The sequence below is a fragment of the Psammomys obesus genome, unplaced genomic scaffold (genome assembly GCF_907164565.1).
Source record: "Psammomys obesus unplaced genomic scaffold, mPsaObe1.curated_primary_1811, whole genome shotgun sequence".
NCBI lineage: Eukaryota > Metazoa > Chordata > Mammalia > Rodentia > Muridae > Psammomys > Psammomys obesus.
In genome coordinates, this window is record NW_026596109.1 from 7597633 (window position 1) to 7619357 (window position 21725).

The 21725-nt window shown below is 45.0% G+C and overlaps 1 protein-coding gene across 4 annotated transcripts in view; it reads left to right on the top strand.

Annotated features, from left to right (window-relative positions):
- Dab1 (DAB adaptor protein 1) overlaps positions 1 to 21212 on the top strand; it is a 376411-nt gene extending 355199 nt beyond the window's left edge. For 3 of the 4 annotated variants that reach the window (XM_055628810.1, XM_055628809.1, XM_055628811.1), the window contains 4 exons: positions 4994 to 5542; positions 8668 to 8795; positions 9134 to 9244; positions 17911 to 21212. In XM_055628810.1, coding sequence (XP_055484785.1) covers positions 4994 to 5542; positions 8668 to 8795; positions 9134 to 9229 — 773 coding nt within the window. In that variant the 3' untranslated portion in view covers positions 9230 to 9244; positions 17911 to 21212. The remainder of the gene's footprint in view (positions 1 to 4993; positions 5543 to 8667; positions 8796 to 9133; positions 9245 to 17910) is intronic. The other variant, XM_055628812.1, reaches the window with a different exon arrangement.
- Positions 21213 to 21725: the final 513 nt, after the last annotated feature.

The window sequence follows — 21725 nt, forward strand, 5'->3', positions numbered from 1 at the left end:
TGATCAGTTTTCAGGGGATAAGTCTAAGATTAATGCATTAGCATTTTTTTTTTGTTTTCTGTCTTTGCATAAAATATTCTTGAGGTACTCCTCTGATGATGATAATCTGAGCCTTTCTCTCTTCAGCTGGTTTAACATGTTGCCGGCTGCTGTGCCTCTCTCTGCCTTACACAAATTTATCTGGCTAGCAGTCAGGAAACAATGTCAAAATGTAACCCATGTCACACAGAGCGTAGCTGACCACTGAGGACTTCCAAACCTCCAGGTCATTCTGACTTAGTTCCTTGTTGGTGAGCTTCAGATGTGGGGGCTGATAATCTGTCAGAGGCAAAATTTCATCTTTATTAACTAGACTGAAAAAACAAAAACAAAAAACAAAAAACCTTGTGTCAATATCATGAGAACTAAATGAGATAATTAAGCACCCCTGAAAATGCTGGTGCATTGTAGATACTCAGTGTGGAGAAGGCTGTTAGTATCTTGTTATTCTAGCTCTGATTATGAAAGTCAGAGGACATATGCCCTATCTTTTTTCCCCCACTTTATTGTCTTGAGACTTTATAAAGTGCAGATAGTAGAGCTTAAGTCTTCAGTCTTTGGGCTGCTCGTGGCAGAGGTAGCCTGGGTGGCCTGGAGAACGCAGGCTCTGCTATCAACCAGCTGCATGCAGATGGCCCAGCCTGACCTCCGCTGAGCCTAGGCACTTACCGATAAAGTGAGAGGTGGTGAAGTGACCTCCCAGAGCTCTTCTGAGAGCCTCGCGAGCCGTTTCTTACAGAAGACCCTCAGTAATTCTGCCCACAGGTATGTTCTAAGGAGGGACTTTACGGATGGTTGTTGCTTGTCATCCAGGGTCCTTGCTTCGCTGCATATGTAACTGACTAGTGCAAGCTGTGCCCTCATGGAAAGAGAACTTTTATGCATGCAGGTTAAACAGATAGTGGTAATAGCTACCCCAGAGGCTTACTACAAAGGTCGACTCCCCGAACAGAAAAAGGAGGGCGATTGTTGCTTTGCTCTTCTCTGCAGTTCTAGAGACTGAATCAGAGCCAAGCATCCAGCACGGATATTTTTGGATGGATGAAGGAGTCAAATGAGGCAATGGAGCTGGGAGGTGTCATACAAGTTCTATGCAAATACAGACCCTTTGTTCTCAGTGTGTTCCTTGTAGTTTAGTCTGGTTTCGTTTTTCTTTCCTCGAGCATAGGTATGGCTGTCTCCAGAGCTGGCATCTTATTATAAATTGCAATATCTAAGACACACACACACCCCCTCTAACTGCAAGGTGGGAATGAGAGTGTTCCCTTTTTGCAAACCACAAAGAGGTTTGTAATACCTGAACTTTTGTGTCACAGACAGATGTTCATTGGCACCTTATCCCTCCGTTGCTACACACATTAACAAGTCTCCAGCTAACAGGTTGTTAGGTAGCTTCAGTGGCTGCCGTGAAGCTGCTCCCTGAGACCAACGCTGCCTTAGTCCTCATGCTGAGATGTCCCTTCAGGCATGCTTGTGGCCTGTGACTAGAGAGCAGTAGCTCCCAGGCCTGGGGAGAGCTCATGCTGCCCAGCCTCCCCTCCTCCAACCAGGAAAATTGAACGAGATCTGTAAACTCCTCAACATGATACCAATTACCCAGTGCTGTCTTTTTCTCTTCTGAATATTATACTTTGGTCTGGAGCAGATGGCTTGAAGCCAGAGAGACATGCTAATAGCGCTCTCCCAAAAATTGTGCATAGCCCATCTGTTAGCTCCCTGTGGGGGGGAGGGGGAGAAAATATGTGATTGGGATGGGGGTGGAATGCTGCCACCAGAATCATCAGAGATGATTCTACCTGTGGATCTTAGGTCCCACTCCACTCTTGGAAAAGCATGAAGCTGTCCATCCTCTGGATCCACACGCCAGCCAGCACTCATGAGCCAAGCCATGCGCCTGAGCCTCATGCTCAAGACGGTGAAGTGCCGCACAGACTCCTAACTGGTGGCTCAGGGTGCTTCGGCTTAGGATCATTTCTCTTTGTGCTTGTGTGATGGCAATACGCATCCAAGAGAAACCACACTGTGAATGTTGATCTTTCCCCGGGGGAACCATGTGTGTGACACAGTGCTCCCTCTAGGTGCCCAGCAGCCACAGGGGGCTGTGGCTCGCAGTCAACCACACAGTCGGAAAGGTGTCTCCACAGTGTACCGGGCTGCTAAGCTAGGCTGTTCGGCAGGTTAGAGCCTGCAATAGCTTAGGTTTACTGTAGGTTTCTTAGGTTATAAACCCCTCATCAAAGAGCCGGTGTATGTGCGTGTTAGAAGAGAAGTGGAAAGGAGGATGGTGGCATGACTGGGTAGAACCTGAGGGCTCGTGCTTACGCACTAAAATAGGCATTAGAATCAGCAGGGTCACTGAAAGGTTTCTGGGTAAGTAACCACTTGTGAAGCCGAGATCCTTTTTCTTTATAACAAATATCTGCAGTGTTGTATGAACTCATTATGTTCCTACAGCTTTTTTAATCAGTATAATGTCATACTGATAGTATGGAATTGAAATGAGAAGTGATTTATAATAAAGGTGTTATATTTCAATAAAGAAATACTTAGGCATGACCATACTGCAGGACATAATGAGTAACGAGATGATTGTACCTGATAACAGAGTCACCGGGAAAAGCTGCTGCTAAAAATACAGCTTGAGACCAGCCACTACGAGAAGCGTTTCTGTCTGGGGCCACCGTTTTCCAAAAACCTCTTGAACGTACCATATGAAGCGAAATCCATTCTTCCTTGAGTGTGCATACTTGTTCCATGTGTGGGGAAACCACAGGTGTTGACTCAGTGCAAAGACACGAAATTTCTGAGCCATTCGGTCCCATCTAGGCTTACCCGTTCATTAGGAGGCAAGACCACTCATTGGCCTGTGCTTTGGTCTCACAAATTATAGATGTCTGCTGCAAATGCTTGCGGCCCCTAAATAGCATGAGAGTCCAGGCTTCCCTGCAGTTTCCATAACAACTAAAACAGCCACAAATTTCCTCTTCACCCCTAGGGAGCAATGGCACTCCCTGTGAGAATAATTTAGTTGTGTCAAAGCATATCGGAAAGCAAGAGGAACAAGTGGCTCAGTTGTCACTTAGTGCATTGGTAGGTAAAGTCACTGCATTAGCAGGTGAACTCTGAAGCAGCATGAACAAATCTGGAAGTTTGAACAGTGCCCAGTACAACTGGACTTCTACAAAGGGTGGTGTCTGTGTCATTGTTTAAAAGCTTTTAACACTGGCTTGATTCACCAGCAAGGAGTCCTTGTGCCCTGTCTAAAGCTTCCTCCTGGGGCAGCGTGACATGGGGGTAGAGAAATGACCAGACTTGGAATGTTGGCTCGACTCTGCATCAGCTTGTTGAGAGGTAGTTGAATACGAGACTAGAACAAGGTACTTCTGTACATGATCACCATGGGCTCACCAGAGTCGCTGATATGAACTATGTTATCATTGCCACAGCACCTATCAGTCATCCTTTTGGGTGTTGCTAGGATACCCTGAATCCTCTCCTACTTTGTTCTGATCTCACCACACTGCACATCTTTTATTCCGGCAGCCATCGGAGTGCTTCTTTGGGCAAAACTGGCTTACCCTAATGTCTCTTAGGCTAAGGTGTCCATGTATGTGACCACTATGTCCCTGAGATGTATGAGGACCACTGAAAGCCTGTAAAAATTTCCAGTGGACCCACAGTATGCTGACACACTTCATGGTAGGCCAGTAACTGTGAGAGACCAGAAACGGGGGTTGGTCATCTGGACAAGGGCATGTAACACAAGGAAGAAAATTCTGACCAGAGATAGAGTCACCCTACTTTGGATCCTGACCCTACCTTATGCAAGCTGTGTGAGCCTAAGCAAATTTACCTTCCCTCTTTGAGCACTGTTTTCCTCATCCCTGCAAATGACATAATGGCATCTGAGATGCAGGAATTTTGGGAAGATGTGTAACACTGGACCACGCAAGCTGTACAGATTTAAGGAATGGAAACCATTGCTTTGGATGGTGTTATTTTAACAAATAGCATTTCTCTTCCCATTACAATATTGGTGTCTCACCTGAAAAGAATCACTGGGCAAATAGTTATTGTGATGATATATGTGAGAACCTCCCTTTGTGATTTTGCAATATCAAACTGCCATGGCATGAGGTATCCTCATTCGAGTAATAACCTCCAGTTCTTATTTTCTAAACTTGTGAAAGTAATAATACAGAAATAATGTATCATAATTCCCATCCCCACAGTTCCATGCTGTCTGTTATATAGTAAGGAAGACGTCATTTACTTTCAACAGCTTTTATCATGTTATGGGAGTAGCTAACATGTACTGTATAGTCTGTCTGGTAGGGGAGTCCATACCTTGAATATAGAATTACATTAGCATTCAGATCATCCCCGCTGAAATAGAAGAGAATGTGTGCCCATTTTATAGACAAGGGCCTGGAGCACCGAGGAAGTTAAAGAGTGCTCCCAAATGACACCGTGAGAAAGCAAAGGTCTGGCTTTTCACCTGTGCTCTAACAGTCAGAGTTTCCCTTTGCATACTGCCTCAGTGCCTGGCTATACAGCAGAGACTGTCAGATAGCTTCAGCAATTGAGAATGTTCTTAGTTCATCAAGCAGAGGTAGAGTGAAAATCTAGGCAAGGCTGCCTTCCAGTCTCCTGCCCCATTCTCGAAGACACTCTGGCTCCTGAACTATGAGATTTGGGGAAGTAAAGCAATGGTAAAGATGCTGTTATGCCTGAAGTCAAGCCCTGTGTCACTCCCTCTCTCCCATGAGAGGTCTGCCTAGCCCTCCTCCAGAAGGTCAACATCTCATGGTCAAGGGCTTTTGCTTTTCTCCTGTGACTATGCCAAGTCCTAGCACAGTCTGGTACTCCATAAATGGGCAGTATGACTCTGTCAATCACTCAAATCCATAGATACTTCTTCAGCATGCCTGACCCTTGCCTTCTCCCATTCCAGGTTATGTCGCTATGGGCGCCGTCCTCCCATCCTTCTGGGGCCAGCAGCCCCTTGTTCAACAGCAGATTGCCATGGGTGCTCAGCCGCCCGTCGCTCAGGTGATGCCAGGAGCTCAGCCCATCGCATGGGGCCAGCCAGGTCTCTTTCCTGCCACCCAGCAACCCTGGCCAACTGTGGCCGGGCAGTTCCCGCCAGCCGCCTTCATGCCCACACAAACTGTTATGCCTTTACCAGCTGCCATGTTCCAAGGTCCCCTCACCCCCCTTGCAACTGTCCCAGGCACGAATGACTCTGCCAGGTCAAGTCCACAGAGTGACAAACCCAGGCAGAAAATGGGGAAGGAAATGTTTAAGGATTTCCAGATGGCTCAGCCTCCGCCTGTGCCCTCCCGCAAGCCTGACCAGCCCTCCCTGACCTGTACCTCAGAGGCCTTCTCCAGTTACTTCAACAAAGTCGGGGTGGCGCAGGATACAGATGACTGTGATGACTTTGACATCTCCCAATTGAATTTGACCCCTGTGACTTCTACCACACCGTCCACCAACTCACGTGAGTGTCCTTTTCACTGGGGTCTGAGACCTGATGACAGTAGTGCCTGTTTCTAGTAACGAAGTACTGGGATCAGAAACTATCTCACTTGCATCACAAGCTTGTTGGTATCTCTTGATAACGGTCCCCATCGCACTAACTCAGCTACCAGCTGTAACACATATTCAGGGCCCTTACCCTCTGGGCCTCCTTTTACTTAACATTGATACCGAGTTGCACTAGATCTGTGTGACAGATAATGGGGATAATGTTCACGGACTGGCATTTGTCCACAACGTCAACCTGCCTCTTAGGACTTTGTTAAGATGCTCGTTTGTGTTTATGTATGTGTTGGCTTACGGCACCCAAATTTTAGCATGGCGTATTAAAATAAGATATTTTTTAAAGTAGAAACAAGGGGCCAGAAGGTGAGGGTGCTTGCCACTAAGCCTGAAGACCTGAGTTCAATCTCCAGAACCTGTATGGTAGGAGATCACTGACTTCTAGAAGTTATTTTCTGACCTATACATGCATACACACACGCACGCACGCGCGCACACACACGCGTAATCAATCAATAAGTAAAATTGTTTTACCTCCATGGGCCTCTTGTTTCTTAACTCTCCAAAGCCAATTATTTAAAAGCATTTCAACATGGACGGAACTTCCTCATTGTGATCTTGGTCAGTGGGTTTTTTTGTTTGGTTGGTTTTTGTTTTTGTTTTTGAGGCTTCTGGATCAGGTGCTTTGGTGCTGGCTCTATGGTGACAAGCCGTGTCTTAGGACAAAGCAAGTCACTGCTCTGAGCGGCTGGACCACTTGTAGGGCCACCAGCTTCCTCCTGGCCTCAGCATTTGGGGCCTCTGTTTCCACTTGCTTTCCCAGTACAAACACCAAAAATAAGATGCCTGCTGCTGCCGAGTCGGAATCCAGACACACTTGAGCATGCGTGTGCTTGTCAGACACAATCGGAAAAAAAATGTTCCAGTGACTCAGCCTATGCTCTGACAATTGATAAGGGAGAAAAAGGCTCATGGTACAATGACTTTGGCGTTTTCATTACTGTCACCAGTGATACGGATCACTGGATGGCCAATACCATGAGTTGTCAAAAAAAAAGAAAAGAAAGAAAAAAGAAATCTAATGTGAATACAATTAAATTGTGTCATTCAGCCAGGTTCAGAATGCTGTTCTGAAAATGAAGGCTTGCACTCAGGCCATGGGAGCCACATAGGCAAGGCATTTCTATTAATTCTAATCCACAGGCTTCAATGAAGAATAATGAATAAAATATGAAATGCTAGAGAAATAACAGTCATGCATAAATGAACAAGAGACTTAAAAAAAAATAACGCATGTCTCATTTTCATTGACCCATGGGCCGCCTACAAACATGGAAGTTTTTTGAGGGCAGAGACTATCTTGTCACCATCTACACACTCCTCAGAATGCTAGCAGGGCGCCTGGCACATGCATACGTTAGGAAAGGTTGTACTAGTCGAAAGAGGCTGCGCGAAAGGCCAGTTCTCCACAGCCGTGTTTGAGAGCGGGGATTTGCCAGTACGTCACTGCTGACCTCTGAGGACAGGTGATTCTTTTGCAGGAGGCTGTCACATGTGTAAGGCGTAAGGTGCTCACTTACAGCACCCTGACATCCGCCCACCATATGTAAACAGCGTCTTCATCCTTTCCTATCAGTCCTGACTGCCAGTACTAACTGCAAGACATTGCCAAATGTCCCCAGGGGCGGGGGGCGGGGGGGATGACCCTCCCACCCACCTTGAGAACACATGGGCTTGGAATACTCAACTGCTCTGAAAAACCTTTCTTTACAGCTAAGACGCTTGCATACACACACTCTAGCTGTGTGAGCAGTATGCTGGTAGGACTCATCGCTCAGCCTGGGTTCTCAGCATTGTATAAGCAATAAACCACTCCAAGCACAATTCAGAACCCAATTAAGCTAATATTACCCACTCAGCAAGGGATCCTTATACAGCATTAAGCCTAGTGTAGCTAGTTTGCTCTGAAACCAACACGCACAACAGCAAGGAATACATCATCTTTTATTTTAAAGCAAATGAGTCGAGTAGGTTTTCGAGGTCTCTTCCCTGACAGGATTCCTTCAAAATGTGAGGGAGAGATTAGTTGCACAAAACAAAACAAAACAAAAATGTAAAGCACAAAAACAAAAACACCTCAGACAGAAAAGACTGAATCCTGTTAGGCACATCTGTGTCACACCCCACAGCTCATAGCCATGCTGATGTTATTTGTATCAGGAGCGTGATGAGGAGGAAGGGCATGATCACGGTCAGCTTCGTTCTATACTGCAAACGATAAAGGAGCTGAAAATCGTGTTCCTGGGGTAAAAGATCGACACTAACTTTTGCGACCATTCACGATCTTGATAAAATGCCAAATTTTTGTAAGCTCGGAAGCGTTGTGACAGGGAAGCCTTACCAGTGGCAGCACCATTGACCTACTCGATTAATCCGTACTTTGGGGACTAGCCGGTGACCGGAATTTTCTATGCTAAGTCATACAGTGTCATATATGTTAGAAACCTCAGGAACAAATAAGAGGGTCACGGCAGCAAATGCGTATTCTTTACGGCGAGCTTATCATTCCCTATCATCCCTCTCCCAACCCAGCCTGTGTTTGTCAAACACCGAGCCCACGCAAGAACACAAAGCCTTGTTTAGCAGTGGTCAGGAAGTTATTAGTCTCCAGTCTTCTCTGAAACTTAAGTAACCTCTATCTCAAAGGAGCTTTACAAGTCTGAGGGACGTTGCCCTTAAATTTCCCTATAGCGTCTGATCCACAAAAGCCATTGGAAAATGTGCCTTCTGATAGAAGAGCGTCAGCCATGCACAGTGCCTTACAGCTCGCTCGTGTGTCAGCAGCACTGTAGGAGCTGTTTGGAGCTCCTGTTACAGCCCTTCTCCTGCCTGTGCAGGCTGAGGGCCCGGCAGTCCTGAATAAACACGGGAGGAATTTAGATGCTCAGGTTTGACCTGAGATGGGGAAAGGGGAGCTTTGACTCAAGGATAAGGAGACCCCAGGCATCTGTGTGGGATAGAAATGGTTGTGGCTTATGGGAATACTTAACCACATTTCCTCTTTTTGCTATGGTCTCTGTGTAGCTCCAACCCCAGCCCCTAGGCAGAGCTCTCCATCCAAATCATCAGCATCCCATGCCAGTGATCCGACCACAGATGACATCTTCGAAGAAGGCTTTGAAAGTCCCAGCAAGAGTGAAGAACACGAGGCTGTAAGTGACCTGCCCGTAGCTCTTACTTTTCCTTAAAATTAAAATTTGCCCATAGAGTTTGAGGATGCCAACATAAAAGAGAATGCCAGTTCCGAGGTGAGGTTTGAAGGGCCACTGAGGGGACTTTCTTGCACGGCCAGGTGCATCAGCCGGAAACACTGGCCTCTTGTTAAGTTGTTAGGCACTCTCCCACCTGGGAGGTGGCATCCTCTGGCGGAAGTTCCAGCCTCCTGTGAAATAACTGGTTGCATATGCCGCATGAATATAAACTCGTAGTTGCCTTATTTTTCCGTTGTTGAAGAGAGGAAAAAAAAAAGTGTTATCTTCTTGTGTTCTAGCCTGATGGATCACAGGCCTCCTCCACCAGTGATCCATTTGGGGAGCCCAGTGGTGAGCCCAGTGGTGATAATATAAGTCCACAAGACGGTAGCTAGATAGCGCAGGTCTGGGTAGGTATCCGTCCTTTTTATCTCCTTCACCTGCAAGGTTTTCCCTCCTGCTTGCTTCTTACCACTGACGTCACACACCCCAGTGTCTGTGCTTCGTCTCCTTGCCTGTGCTCGGTTATAGTATCCATATCGCCTCCCGAGTCTCTGCTTGTTCCTAATGCTTGCACCGTCTTTCATGCCTGCTAGTATAGTGCCAATATTTATACCCTCTCTCCTTGCCTGAGCCATCTCACCAGTTACCAATGTTTGTACAATCTCTCTTCACCTCATTTCTGTTTTGCACTTTGCTTTTTCTCATGGATGAATGACCTATGACATACACCAAAAGGTAGGGTTGGAGGGAATGTGGCAAATAGTTTTACTAATTAATGATATATTCTAACATTCTTAGTTGGTGTTGGTGATAGAATGAATCCAGTCAATGCTAACTAAAGTGGGTTGAGTTTCTAAAAACATTGGCCCTCTGGGATAGACACATTGTTCTCTCTTTCTCTCTCTCTCCCCCTCTCTCACTCACTCGCTCTCACTCTCTCTCACACACACACACTCACTCTGTCTCTATGTCTATCTCTTTCTCATATATACACAGACACACACACTCAATAATTTCTCAGTGAAATGAAGTCCTGATGGTTTACTCTTTTAAACAAAATGTCACTGCATTTGCCTACATGCCACAGATAGAAAGAGGTCACCAATCAAACACACTGAGAAGCCCGACTATGAAGCAAAACCAAGCCATGCTTGAAATAAGATTGATCAAGATGTAAGGTCATAGTAGCCCTTCCCATTTATCCAGGAAGGCTTCTACACCTCCTTCGAGTGTGTCAGTGAAACTCGGGGCCCAAAGACATGTAACTGATCCTCTGATTTCTGCGCCTCTGCTGCCCGTGGTTCGCTGCCAAATCCCTTCAGATTCTAGCAGCAGCTGATCAGGGAGAGATGCATCCTTACACAGCTAGACGTGGCTTTTGAAACTCAACTTTCAATACATCTGATTTGATCCACGTAAAGAGGATCGGGTGACGCTCACCTTCTCAGGAGACAGTAGTATACCTTGTGCAGACGTGATCTCCAAGGCCAGCTTTGACAAATGTGTCGAATTTTCAGATAGTTTCCTGGTTTCCCATTAACATGTAAGACTACAAGGCCAAACTCAAACTTCTCAGTCCTGAGCAGCATCCCCATTGCCATTAAAATGGCCGATGGCTTTCACTGCTTTGCTCTGGGTCCTGTGGCTGTGGCAGAGTCACTCACACTCCGCACATAGGTCCTTTTGACAGTTACTGAAAGCTTAAACAGGGTGTTGAAAGTGCATTCTGTTGATAGATTTTAGGATCAAAGAATTTAGCACACTATATGTTTTGTTACATTTTATGTCAATAAAATGTAAAAAAAAAAAAAAAATAAAAAAAAAAAAGCACAAATGCCCATTTAAAAAGACAGTCTTTCATAGCCACACTGGGAACTGCTCTCTTAAAGGCACAGTTGATGCCCCAAGATTGAGAAAAGTTAGAGATTATAAGCAGATCCCTGGAGGTGACTCCCAGGGGGTTTTCATCTCATGTACATGGTGTACTTCAAACTTGCTTTTAACAATTTGATAAACAAACTCGAGGTGAGGAGATCCATCCATCACAGTAGAAGCAAACATCCTAGAATTGAAGTCCTTGTTGAAAGCCAAGACAGCTTACACTGCAGCAGGCCAACGCCTCAAACTCATCTTCATGAGCTTGTTCAGCTTGAGATGCTTCCACAAGCTGAATTGCTACTTGAGGTCTTTGATGCTCCATGTGGCTCCTCAGCCCACAGCTGGTTTGTAAATGGACATCGCGTGGTGTTGTGGCAAGAGATCCAGATTTGGAACTTGAGTTCAAATCTTAGCCTAATAAAAGTGGGGAATCGTGGGCAAGAGACACTCCTTTCTGAATGTTGATTGTTTTCCATTTGCTAGTAGAGGGTTATATTATCCTTGATTTTAACTAACATGCCCAAAGTCCAATCTGTGGCATAAAGTCGGGCCATGTGAATTCAGCTTAAAACTTAGTCTGGTTTGGGGTCGGTATTGTCAGAGTTCAGAACCCGGATCCATCCTTCTTGACTGTGTGACCTTGCTCAGGTTTCTAATTTTATTTTCTTCATTTGAAAAATAGGGATAAACATAATGCCCATCTTACGGGAGAATTGGGTGACGTCATACATAAGGTGATGTATATGGAGTTCTCAATACAGTCTGTGGCACGTGGAAGATCTGGCAGCCAGCCGCTGCCATTACCACCTCCGCCACCCTCGTCATCACTAGCAACCCACACCACCCCCACCACCCCCACCATCCACAGTCACTACCGTCACCACCGTTTCCATCATCGCCACTATCAGCAGTATTGCCATTACCACCACGACTGCCGCCTTCATCGTCACTGTATCACTAGCAACACATACCTAGCATCAAGGCTACTACTGTTGCTACAGTCGCTCCACCACTTTGACCCCACTGCTCCCACCTCGAACAGCACCTTCACCACCACCCTCCTCAGAACACCCACCAGCATGGCAACTACCGCCATCGCTATTGCCTTCGTCACCACCTTTATCACCGTAATCAATATGGTACAGGTTCAATATATGTTGGTGCTCTCTATATATGCTCAGATTTTATACATCTAGCCCCATGTTGAATAAGGTCAATGACTAGGAGGTTTTGCTTGATACTTTCTGTTTTTAGATAATTTTTCCGTATGCCCCATAATGGATTAAAACAGAGGGCGATTAAAACAGAGGGCGGAGGTAAGGCTTTTCCAGTATCCCTATGACAAATACTTGTCCCATAACCAGAGTGAGTTCCATTTAAGCTTGAGAGGCTACCTCTCAGATCCCCTCCCCCCAAAAAAAGCAATCTTGGGTTCATATGTAAATCACATTAAGACCCTCTCAGCTTTGAGGAGAGCTAGATTATAATCTTTGATGAAGCAGGAGTTCAGCCTGGCCATTTACAATTCCCTTTAAAAAGCTGTTCAGTGGAGTTAATGCCCGCCTTGCAGATAGGTTCCCTAAGGTGCTCACGGGGGAAACGCGTGTGAATCTTTGTGTCCCTTCATCAGTGTCAGAATACCACAAGCCAAATGTGATCTTTCTGTCTCCGTCCCCTTTGCCCATAGAGCCAACTGGAAATTTACTGACTGTAATTTCTTAGCGCTTTTGCAGACACTTGGAAAAGGATTCCATGCAGAGATAGTCATGTCCGTGGCTTTATTTTCCCCTCTGCTGTCATGCAGTTGGAAAGCAAAGTCCCTATCCTTCTTATCACTCATGCAGCTATCTCCAACTGTTTTTTATTAGAAATAGCCACCGAGTTCTGAGTAAGCAAGCATGACATCTGTTGATAAGTTAAAGCCATATAGCTCCAGAATAAGAGGGAAACAAACAGACTCAGTCCCCACCGGTGGAAGCTTTGGGGCCAATACCAAATGCTTCTGTTTTAGCAATAAAGGAAAATATCTTCAATTATTTCACTTTCTCCCCCCTACCTTTCCATCTGGGAGAATCATGTGTCTTTGAGAGAGTGAGTCAATAGGGGCAAAAAAAAATTAAAAAGAACCAAAATAATATTATAATGGCTGGTGTGGGAATGGCAGGTAATTTGTACTTCACTGATGTGTTGCTGGAGCAATTTTAAGGGCGAAATGTTAGCCTTTGAAGGGATGAAAGAAAAATGAAAACATTTATTTGGTTAAATGGCTAAGTAAATAAACTGCCTATCAGGCTTCCCCAGCTGTCAAGTCAAAGAGGCATCTGTAACAATGGGAACCGTTTGGTCTGCCTCCCTTTGTAACAATAGATACTGCCATAAACAATAAGTCGCTGTCACTTTTTTAATACTGATCTCTGTAGTGGGAACCCAAAGTATATAAAGTATTACCTGATAGATTCCTAGTGTTCAGGGAGAAAGAAAGATGAACTTCAAATGCTTTGGGAGGGTGAATGTTTGGATTGGGGGTTTCGTTTGTTTGCTTGCTTGCTTTTAATAAATGAAAGAGAAAACAGAGGCCCAGAGTCTGAATGCAGCTCAAAAGCAAAGTGGCCTTAGGCAAGCATGTCAGCCCTCACGTGGAGAAGGACCAGTTTTATGGCAGTGATCTGTCCAGGCTTTCCAGGGATCAACTGATGCAAGAATGAAAACACATGAGGGTTTGGGAAGATGGGTTAGTGGTGCTGTGCTTGGCATGATCCCCAGCACCCACACATAAAGCCAGGCATGGTGGCAAGCACCTGCAATCCTACTGCTAGGAAGTGAGGATGGAAGAAGGTTCCCGGGGCTGGACGGCGGCTACTAGCTCAGTCCCTGAAACCCAACTCTGAGTGCGACACCCATCTCAAACAATAAGATGGATGGCTCAGAAAGAACCACACCCGGGATTGATGTCTGAATTCCACACAGACTCGTACATACATGTACAGACATGCGCACGCATGCACACACACATGCATTGGAAGTAGTTTGGAAAAATCTTGACGTAAAATACAAGTTCTTGGTGTTATTATAACTCTTCCACATTGTTTTTGAATGGTGTAGCTTAGATTAGCTTAAACCTCACCTTCCTTCTGCCTCAGCCTCGCCTTCAAGGCTTACAATCACACACCACCCTTTTATTCCCTTTTAAAATAGAGCTGAACAACAGAACCTTAGAAATACTGTATTTGTGCATTCATTCAAATCTGCCTGTTTGGTGGGTGTACAGGTTAGAAGCAAGGCCTCACCTAAGCTTCTGAAGTGAACAGTTCCACTTCCTCAGACCTTCATGGAGTGACAGTCTTTGATATCCCCAGCTGGAAAACTGCAAAAGTGGTACAAAGTAGCAGGGTCTGGCTAAAGGCAGTGTCTGCTGGAATTTGGAAAGCCAGACCTGTTGCCAAGAGGTCTTCAGAAGATTATAGTGGCTGGAGATGAGACTGAAGGGGATGCAGAAGAGGAGATGAGCTAGGTTCTGAAATGCGCAGCTAAGCTGTGCCAGTTGCTGTTTTGTAGTGCACTGAGTAGCATGCTTGAGCAGGGAACAAATGGGACATACTTTGGGGCCACGTGAGAAGACAGTAAGGTTCAGGAAGGACCTCTGGCGGTCAAAGGTGATATCAGGGAAGGCATGAAGATCTCAACATGGCCTCCAGCCATTTGAGCGGTGGATGCAAGAATATGCTGCCCATGTAGACCAGAGGTCAGGAGACTGTATTCTATACGTTGTATGGACTCCCAGAACTACGTAGCTCCTCTGCAGTTGTGAACAGAAAGTAGAAAAGATGAGGTGTGGCCAGTGGAGGTGACTAGGTTACCTACTCCATGCGCTAAACCTGGCAGCTTCCAGCATCGACTAGTGGACTTCAGTTTGCTTCCTCATGACAGAGATCATACCCAGTATTTTTAGAATCACTCAAAGGAAGCGAGCAAGGTACCTCCCCCCTACCGCTTCTGAAATATATTTAAAGACTACAGATACCACTTAATTTGGATAGATGATGATGATGATGATGATGATTCCTGCTTCACAAAGTAGACAAGAAAGAAACAGAGGTACTTGGTAAAATTCTAGCCTTCCATGGGAATATGTGCTGGACTCAGTTGGACAGAGCAACTGAACAGCACTCCAGTGGGAGTGAGGAAGATGACTTGACCTCTGATCTTTGATTGTCTCATCTGCAGCACAGTTTACCACAGGTTCACGCAGCTATGACACCTTTGGGCCCTTTAATTTGCCCAAGTTCACTCAGCTATAACAAGGATGAACCAGGCTCTAAATAATGTTCCCCAACAGCTCCCCCCTTTCAGGCAAGCCTCATTCCCAAGAACAAGAAGACAGAATCCCTACCTTACTCCAACGTCTTTAGAAAATTAGACTTTCTGGTAGACTGGAAACAGCTTGAGATCACCACCATGAACTTGCCAGAGCCAGGTTAGAAGTCTCTGGGTCAAACGATTTCCTTAGCTCTCCTCCAGCTCTCAGAGTTTACGATTGTGTAACAGGGAAGGTAGAGTTATTGCCAAAATGTATAATGCATCATAGGGTCAGACTTCCGGATTATCTGCTGCGTGGGGTTTTCCACACCACTGCTCCCCTTCATTAGTGGGGATAATTGAGAGCTGACTGCGGCTGTTTCTACTGTTGCGATGGGCATTTGAAGCTAGATTCCGGCAAGCAAGAACTGTGTGACGATTTATCTCCACTGCAGAAAGTTAATGGCAGCACGGCCTTAATTACCCCGCCTGAGCCTGCTGTCATCGTCTTCTGGTTTTAGGCGTCATTCTCGGTTGGGTAAATTAGCTTCCAAAATTGGAATAGAGCAAACTTGTAGGGTGAGATCAAGGCAGCTTGACTTATTAGGGAAGATAGGGTTAGTGAGGAAGTCCACACAGCAAACCCTCAGGTGGACATTCAAGTGCTGGAAAGTGTTTCTTCCCTGTTTGATGTGCACATGTACACACACACACACACAGAGAGAGAGAGAGAGAGAACACAAAGTTTCTGTCTAGTCTAACAGCAGTTACTGGTAGTAGTTCAGATATTGGAGGAAATGAAATAGTACTGCTGCAGATTCTACCAAATTCAACCTTAGGAGAAAAAAGCCAAATTGAAGTATGTTGAAGACAGATCAAAGATATTGCAAATTGTTTCATGGCTAGCGCACCAGACACCTGCCTCTTTTGTGAGGACCTACTATGTCACATTTCTATGTCTAAAAGTCAGGGGAAGTGGCAGTTGGCACTCAGTAGGGATGGGGAGAAGGTGGGGCCCTTCCAGTAGTCAGGCATTTGACCAGATTGCATTTACATAGTTAATCTGTTTCCATGGGTGGAGCGTAGAGGTGGCGGCACAAACTGTTCTGCTGTATTACAGAGCAGGGCGGCTAGAGGGCCGATGTTCCTTCTCCCAAGAGCGTGTCAGAGCCATAAGCCAGTCTTGGAGGAGAATGTGCCAAGTCCTGGGAGTGAAGTTCTGGTTTTGACTCTGGCATGGTTACTCACGTGACCCTGTGAACATTCAGGGTCACCCGGTGCTGTTCTCCGGATCCCTCGTCTATAAAAAGATGGGTCCAACATTATCTTGTAGGCCATCCCCAGTATAAAACATGAAGCAAACAATGTGCTACATCACTGTGACTCGGAGACAGTACAACCTCTCTCAACCCAAGTTTTTGGTCGTTTTGTTTTTACTCTTTGAGAACTTTGCACACAAATAATGATGTGTTTTGGTCAAGTTCACACCTCCCGTATTTGCTCCAGTCCATTTCCTCTCCCATCTACCTCACCATTATCCCCTCCCAACTTCATGTACTTTTTTTTTTTTTTTAACCTATCGAGTCCACTCAGCAATGCCAATATGTGCCTGGATGTAGGAGCATCTATTGGAGCTTGGACCATCTCTCAGGGCTTGAAGAGCACTGCCTCTTTCTCTCAGCAGCCATCACTTGCTAATAGCTCCTCGGCTAGGGGGTGAGACTTGATACCCACCTCCCTGCTCCATGCTGGTATTTTGTCTGGCTTGAGCTTGCGCAAGTCTCGTGTCTGCCGCCACAACCAGTGTGAGTCCATCCGTGCAACTGCCTGTCGTGTCCTGAAAATACTGCTTCATTGTAGCCACCCACCACCTCTGGCTCTTAGATCATTCTGCACCCCTCCCCTTCTGAGATGATCCCTGAGCTTTGAGAGGGAAAGGCTGTGATGTAGAGACCCCAATGGAGAGCCGAGCAATTCCACAGTCTCTTATTCTCTGCACGTGAACTTCAGTCTTTTGTCTCCAAAATGAGGATGGAGGGAGTAAGAGCTGCTTCCAGGGCTGTTAGGTAGATGAAGGTAAGACCTGGAGGTGGCTTCACAAACTAACTGTTCTGCGTATAGGGGGACTTCCCTCTCTCCTCCTCTTTCCCCTTTCCTCCCTTTCCTCTTGTACTATACTAGATACTGTCTGTGAGCTATCGCTACTTCTCTCAAGAACTTTGTGGGATTAAACAATACTATTCCCATGGCATGGCTGGAGAAACTGAGGCTCAGAAAGGAGAAATATCTCGCCTGTGACATGGAACTTGCTCTAGTATACCATGCTAATCACCCCTAGGGGAATCAGCTTCAAAAGCAAGGGTGGAACCCCCTCGGGGAATTTGAGGCAGTTGCTCAGTCTGGAAATTGTGCCACACAGCATAAGTTTGACCCCCAGCACCCACATAAAGCCTCAGGCATGGTGGCACACACTTGTTACCTCATAGCTAGGGAGGCAGAGACAGGTAGATCCCTGAGGCCACCTGGCCATCAGTCTGGTCCACTGGATGAGTTCCAGGCCAAGGAGACACCCTGTCTCAACAACAAGGTGTGTCATACCTGCAGAGTGACACTAAAGGTTGACTCTGGACCTCCACAACATGCACACTTATGCACACGTATGCACTCTACAACAAAAACAACAACACACACACACACCAAAATCTGGATATGTTCTTAGGGGAGTTAAAATTGTTGCCAAAATAATGAACACCATGATAAGACAATGAAAACAAAACAAAACAAAATGTAAGGTCATTCATCATCACCCGTCACCTTTCTGTTTTCACTTTCAAGCTTTCCTTCCTACACACACCTGGTGCAAGCAAGGCAGGCCTCACTGATGTGCTTCTGTCCACAGGAGCCAGAGCCTCTCTATGCGCAGATCAACAGACCTAAGAAATAGCATCAATGAGAGCTCATGGTGGGTGCTTCAAGACTGGCATGGGAATCAGCAGTGCAACAGGCTCTCTTGTACTCTCAGCTCACCTCATCCCACAGAGAAACTCACAGTCGCCCAGTGAAACTGTCCGAAGAGGGAACAAAGTGTTTTTTGGCAACCAATGGCAGATACCTATGGCAGCACAAACAAACAAACAAAAAAAAAACCTAAAACACAACAACATCCCACAAAAATATATTTAAGAAAACAGAATCCAACATTAATCACCAGTCAAGCCAATGCTTAACCAACAAATCCGTTGATCCTCTCGGCTGGGTCTAAGATATTCCTGGATTTGAAACCATTCTTGTGCTTTCATTTCGCTCCCAGTTGACCATTGTCAAGACCGTGGACTTGGAGTGGCAGGCATCAGAGAATTGGAACGAGGTTGGCACTAACTGATTTTAGGCCAAAGCAAGGGATCCTTTGTGACCACAGTGTCATCGCCCACATGCCCTCTGGCTGTGGCGATGTGTGTGGCACCTCGCCACAGGGCCTGGTCTGCCATCCTGTTTCCCTTGTCTTCTCTTTGTCACTTGTGAGAATTAATGAGTGTACAAATTTTTGTATTGCTTTTGACTTTTTTTTTAGAAATGGGTGAAGTCTAAATGGGGGAGGGGAAAAGCCTCTTATGACGTTAACTTGAGATCACAAGACAAATAAGTGATTGGTTATTCATTATGATCAAGAATGTTGCCAAAACAACTCTTTAGTTATCCTGCATCCTGGTGAAGAAAGACAGCTTTTGGACAGACCTTCATTCTGGGGTTAGTAAAGAACATCAAATCTCATTGATAAGAAAGGTGGAAAATGCATCCAGTTTCCTCAGAAGCTCTGAACTCTTGAGTACAATAAAATAATGTCTTTATTTTCTGATACTTCGCTGCTGTGATACTATGCAGACAAGTGTCTTCTCCATGCGCCATTTTCAAAGAAAAGTCATTTGCCAAATAATTCTGGTACAATTCTAGTAATGTGGTTTTGAATCTTAGGAACCAACTTTCTAATGGTAACATAAATATTCAATATAACAAACTGATTCTGTGGTCAAATGGTTCATCTCTATCTCTTTTTATACACCAGAAAATTCAAATGGGATTTTTTTTTTCTAACTTGAAAAGGAAAACTTTACCATTAAACTCTTTAACTATTTAAGGGAAATGGCTTTAAGGAGTTCTAATGAAAAAAAAATTGTCAATTTTTTTTTGTAAATATGTCAATGAAGATGCTTTTTAATAATGCCATTACACTGTAGAGAAGATAGCAGATGGAGTGTAAGGTGCAAGGAACATGACGGATGGGGTTCACGTTCCAGATGTTTTTCTGGGACAACTGGTAGGAAGCTAGAGTTCGGAAACAGGCAGGAGTCCTGGGCCAATCAGCAGCTCGTAAACAGGAGGAGGTGGTGCTTTGTAGCCAGCTTTTCCATAGGCCAATGGAAGAGAAAGGACATGTTTGGAAGGTTTGGCCTTCAGATTTGGGAAATCGCTCACCTCTCCTCTCCCACTTACTCTCCCATCAGTCACTGGACTGATTGTACATGAAATAAAAGGATTTTACTTCCTGATTTTACACACATGGGGCAAAGGTCTAGTGTTCAGTTCGTATGTTTAGCACACAACTTTCATAAAGAATCTATATATTTTTACCCTATAGAGAATTGTTATACAGGTCAAGTGTGTTTTCCTGGCGCTCCTATGCAGTTACATGTTGGATGTAATGGTTTAACATGAAAGGAAACCCTCAAGAGAGGCGTAATAGGATCTGGAAGTAATTACTCTTATTAAATTTCAAATTTTGAGAAGTCAAATTTACCTTGAAATGATTGATTGAAATTGGCTTCGGCTTCTTATCAATAGGAACTAAATGATTTTAAAGATGATTTTAAAGTGACTCCACACAAAACTCACACTACAATGTCAAACTGATTACTTTTTAGACTTTACCCTGGAATACAATTTTCCCAAACAGATAAGTGAACCGTGTATCCATTAGAAAATACGTGTAGATGCTACCCTACTGTGGAAGGTCCTAAGAACTAGAGAAACAAGAAGGGCTGTCCGCTGCCCTCTGAAGCCGCTACCTGTCAGTACAGGATTCCTTCCGAATCATCTGTCCATGCTGTGATGAGGTGACCCTCTTGTGCAAAGGAGAAATGGGAAGGTATTATGGCTGCGATTTTTCCTGAAAGCAGCCCTGTTTCTCTGAAGCTTTGGTAAGATAGGTGGCTGCTGCAGGAGTCAGCTTCGGCGGCTGCGGTGTCATGGTACCGAGGTTCTATGAGTGGTGCTGTCCTCTCCGTCACTGTGACCGAGTCTGCCCATCAGTGTCATACCCCCCATCTCATAGAAACTCCCATCCTTAGGGTTACTATGACAGGAAGTAAACTCTGGCTCACATTGCTGTTTCAGGGGTCCCATCTGCCATCCGTTCTGTCACCAGGTGGTGACAGCCCCGCTTATCGTCATCTTTCATTGAGCATGATGGAAATGTAACTGGCTCTGAACTTAAGGAAGATGCCCAGATGACCCATTAAAATGAGGGAGATAAAGTCAAGATTTTAAACTGACATCTATATTTTCATTGGCAGAATAGTGGGTTTTTGCTTTTGTTTTTGTTTTCCCAAACACCAGTTGGTACCCCTATCCCAGGAATATAGTGACATGTCCAAACAGGAGCTGAGGTACCAATACCCAAAGAGCATGGGGGATCTGCACAGTTCTTGTTAGATCAATAGAAAGATTCATGTGTACAACCCTTACTTCCTCATCTTCTATTAGCACTAAATTCGTCACTTTAAATTTTGAAACCAGGGAAATGCCACCTGTCGCTCTGTCTCATTCCCCATAGCTCTGCAATCTTTACATACCACAAGACTTTTTTGATAACTCATATTCATTCCAGCGTCTACGGAAACCCCATCGTATAATGTAGTGAGCACCTTCTTTTAAGAAAATGTTTACTCCGTGGGTTTGGTTCCTTTCAACTTCTGCGTTCTGACACATATTTTTTTAATAAAGATGAGAAAGAGAAAATGACTGTTGCAGTACGTTTCTAGACCTACTTTACCTCAGAGGACAGTTTGCTAACATATATGGACACATTATTTTTAACTTTATGTACAATGCATTCAACAGAACAGCAAACTTTTTAGAAATTTTCCATTAATTTCTGTAACACGCCATGTAAAACGGTTACAAATAAACATGTTTGAGAACAAACGGCTTAGCCTGGTTTTATTCCGCACATTTTCAGCAGCTCATCAGGCAAGGGATTAGAAGAGGAGTTGGTTTCTGGTGTCAGTTTCCATCTCACCAGAAAACGACCTCCGTTTCCCCAGCTCTGAGCTGCAAAGAGCAAGCTTCACTGTTGCTCTGCGGTCAGGCCTCCGGGGGGATGCTTTGACTTATTCATACTAAAATAGTTTGGAAAAGCAGCTAGAAAGACACAGGTGTGGTGTCTGGGCCACAGGTAATGTGGAGCTTCCTAAGGTAGGAAAGTGCTTCAGTGTGGACCGGAAAACTGTGGTTAATGATGCCTGCATGGGATTTCCCACCCTCGCTGAGAGTTGTTTGCTCTAAGGATCTTAAAAAAGGAAGCATTTTGTTTCTTTCATATATTTTACACATGTGCATTTTTAGGAAAGCTGAGTCTGGGGAAAGAGGGAAATTTATGTTGAAGAACCCAAAAGTTCATCTACATGTTAATGTGGTTGAGTAAGGGTGAGTCTCTGT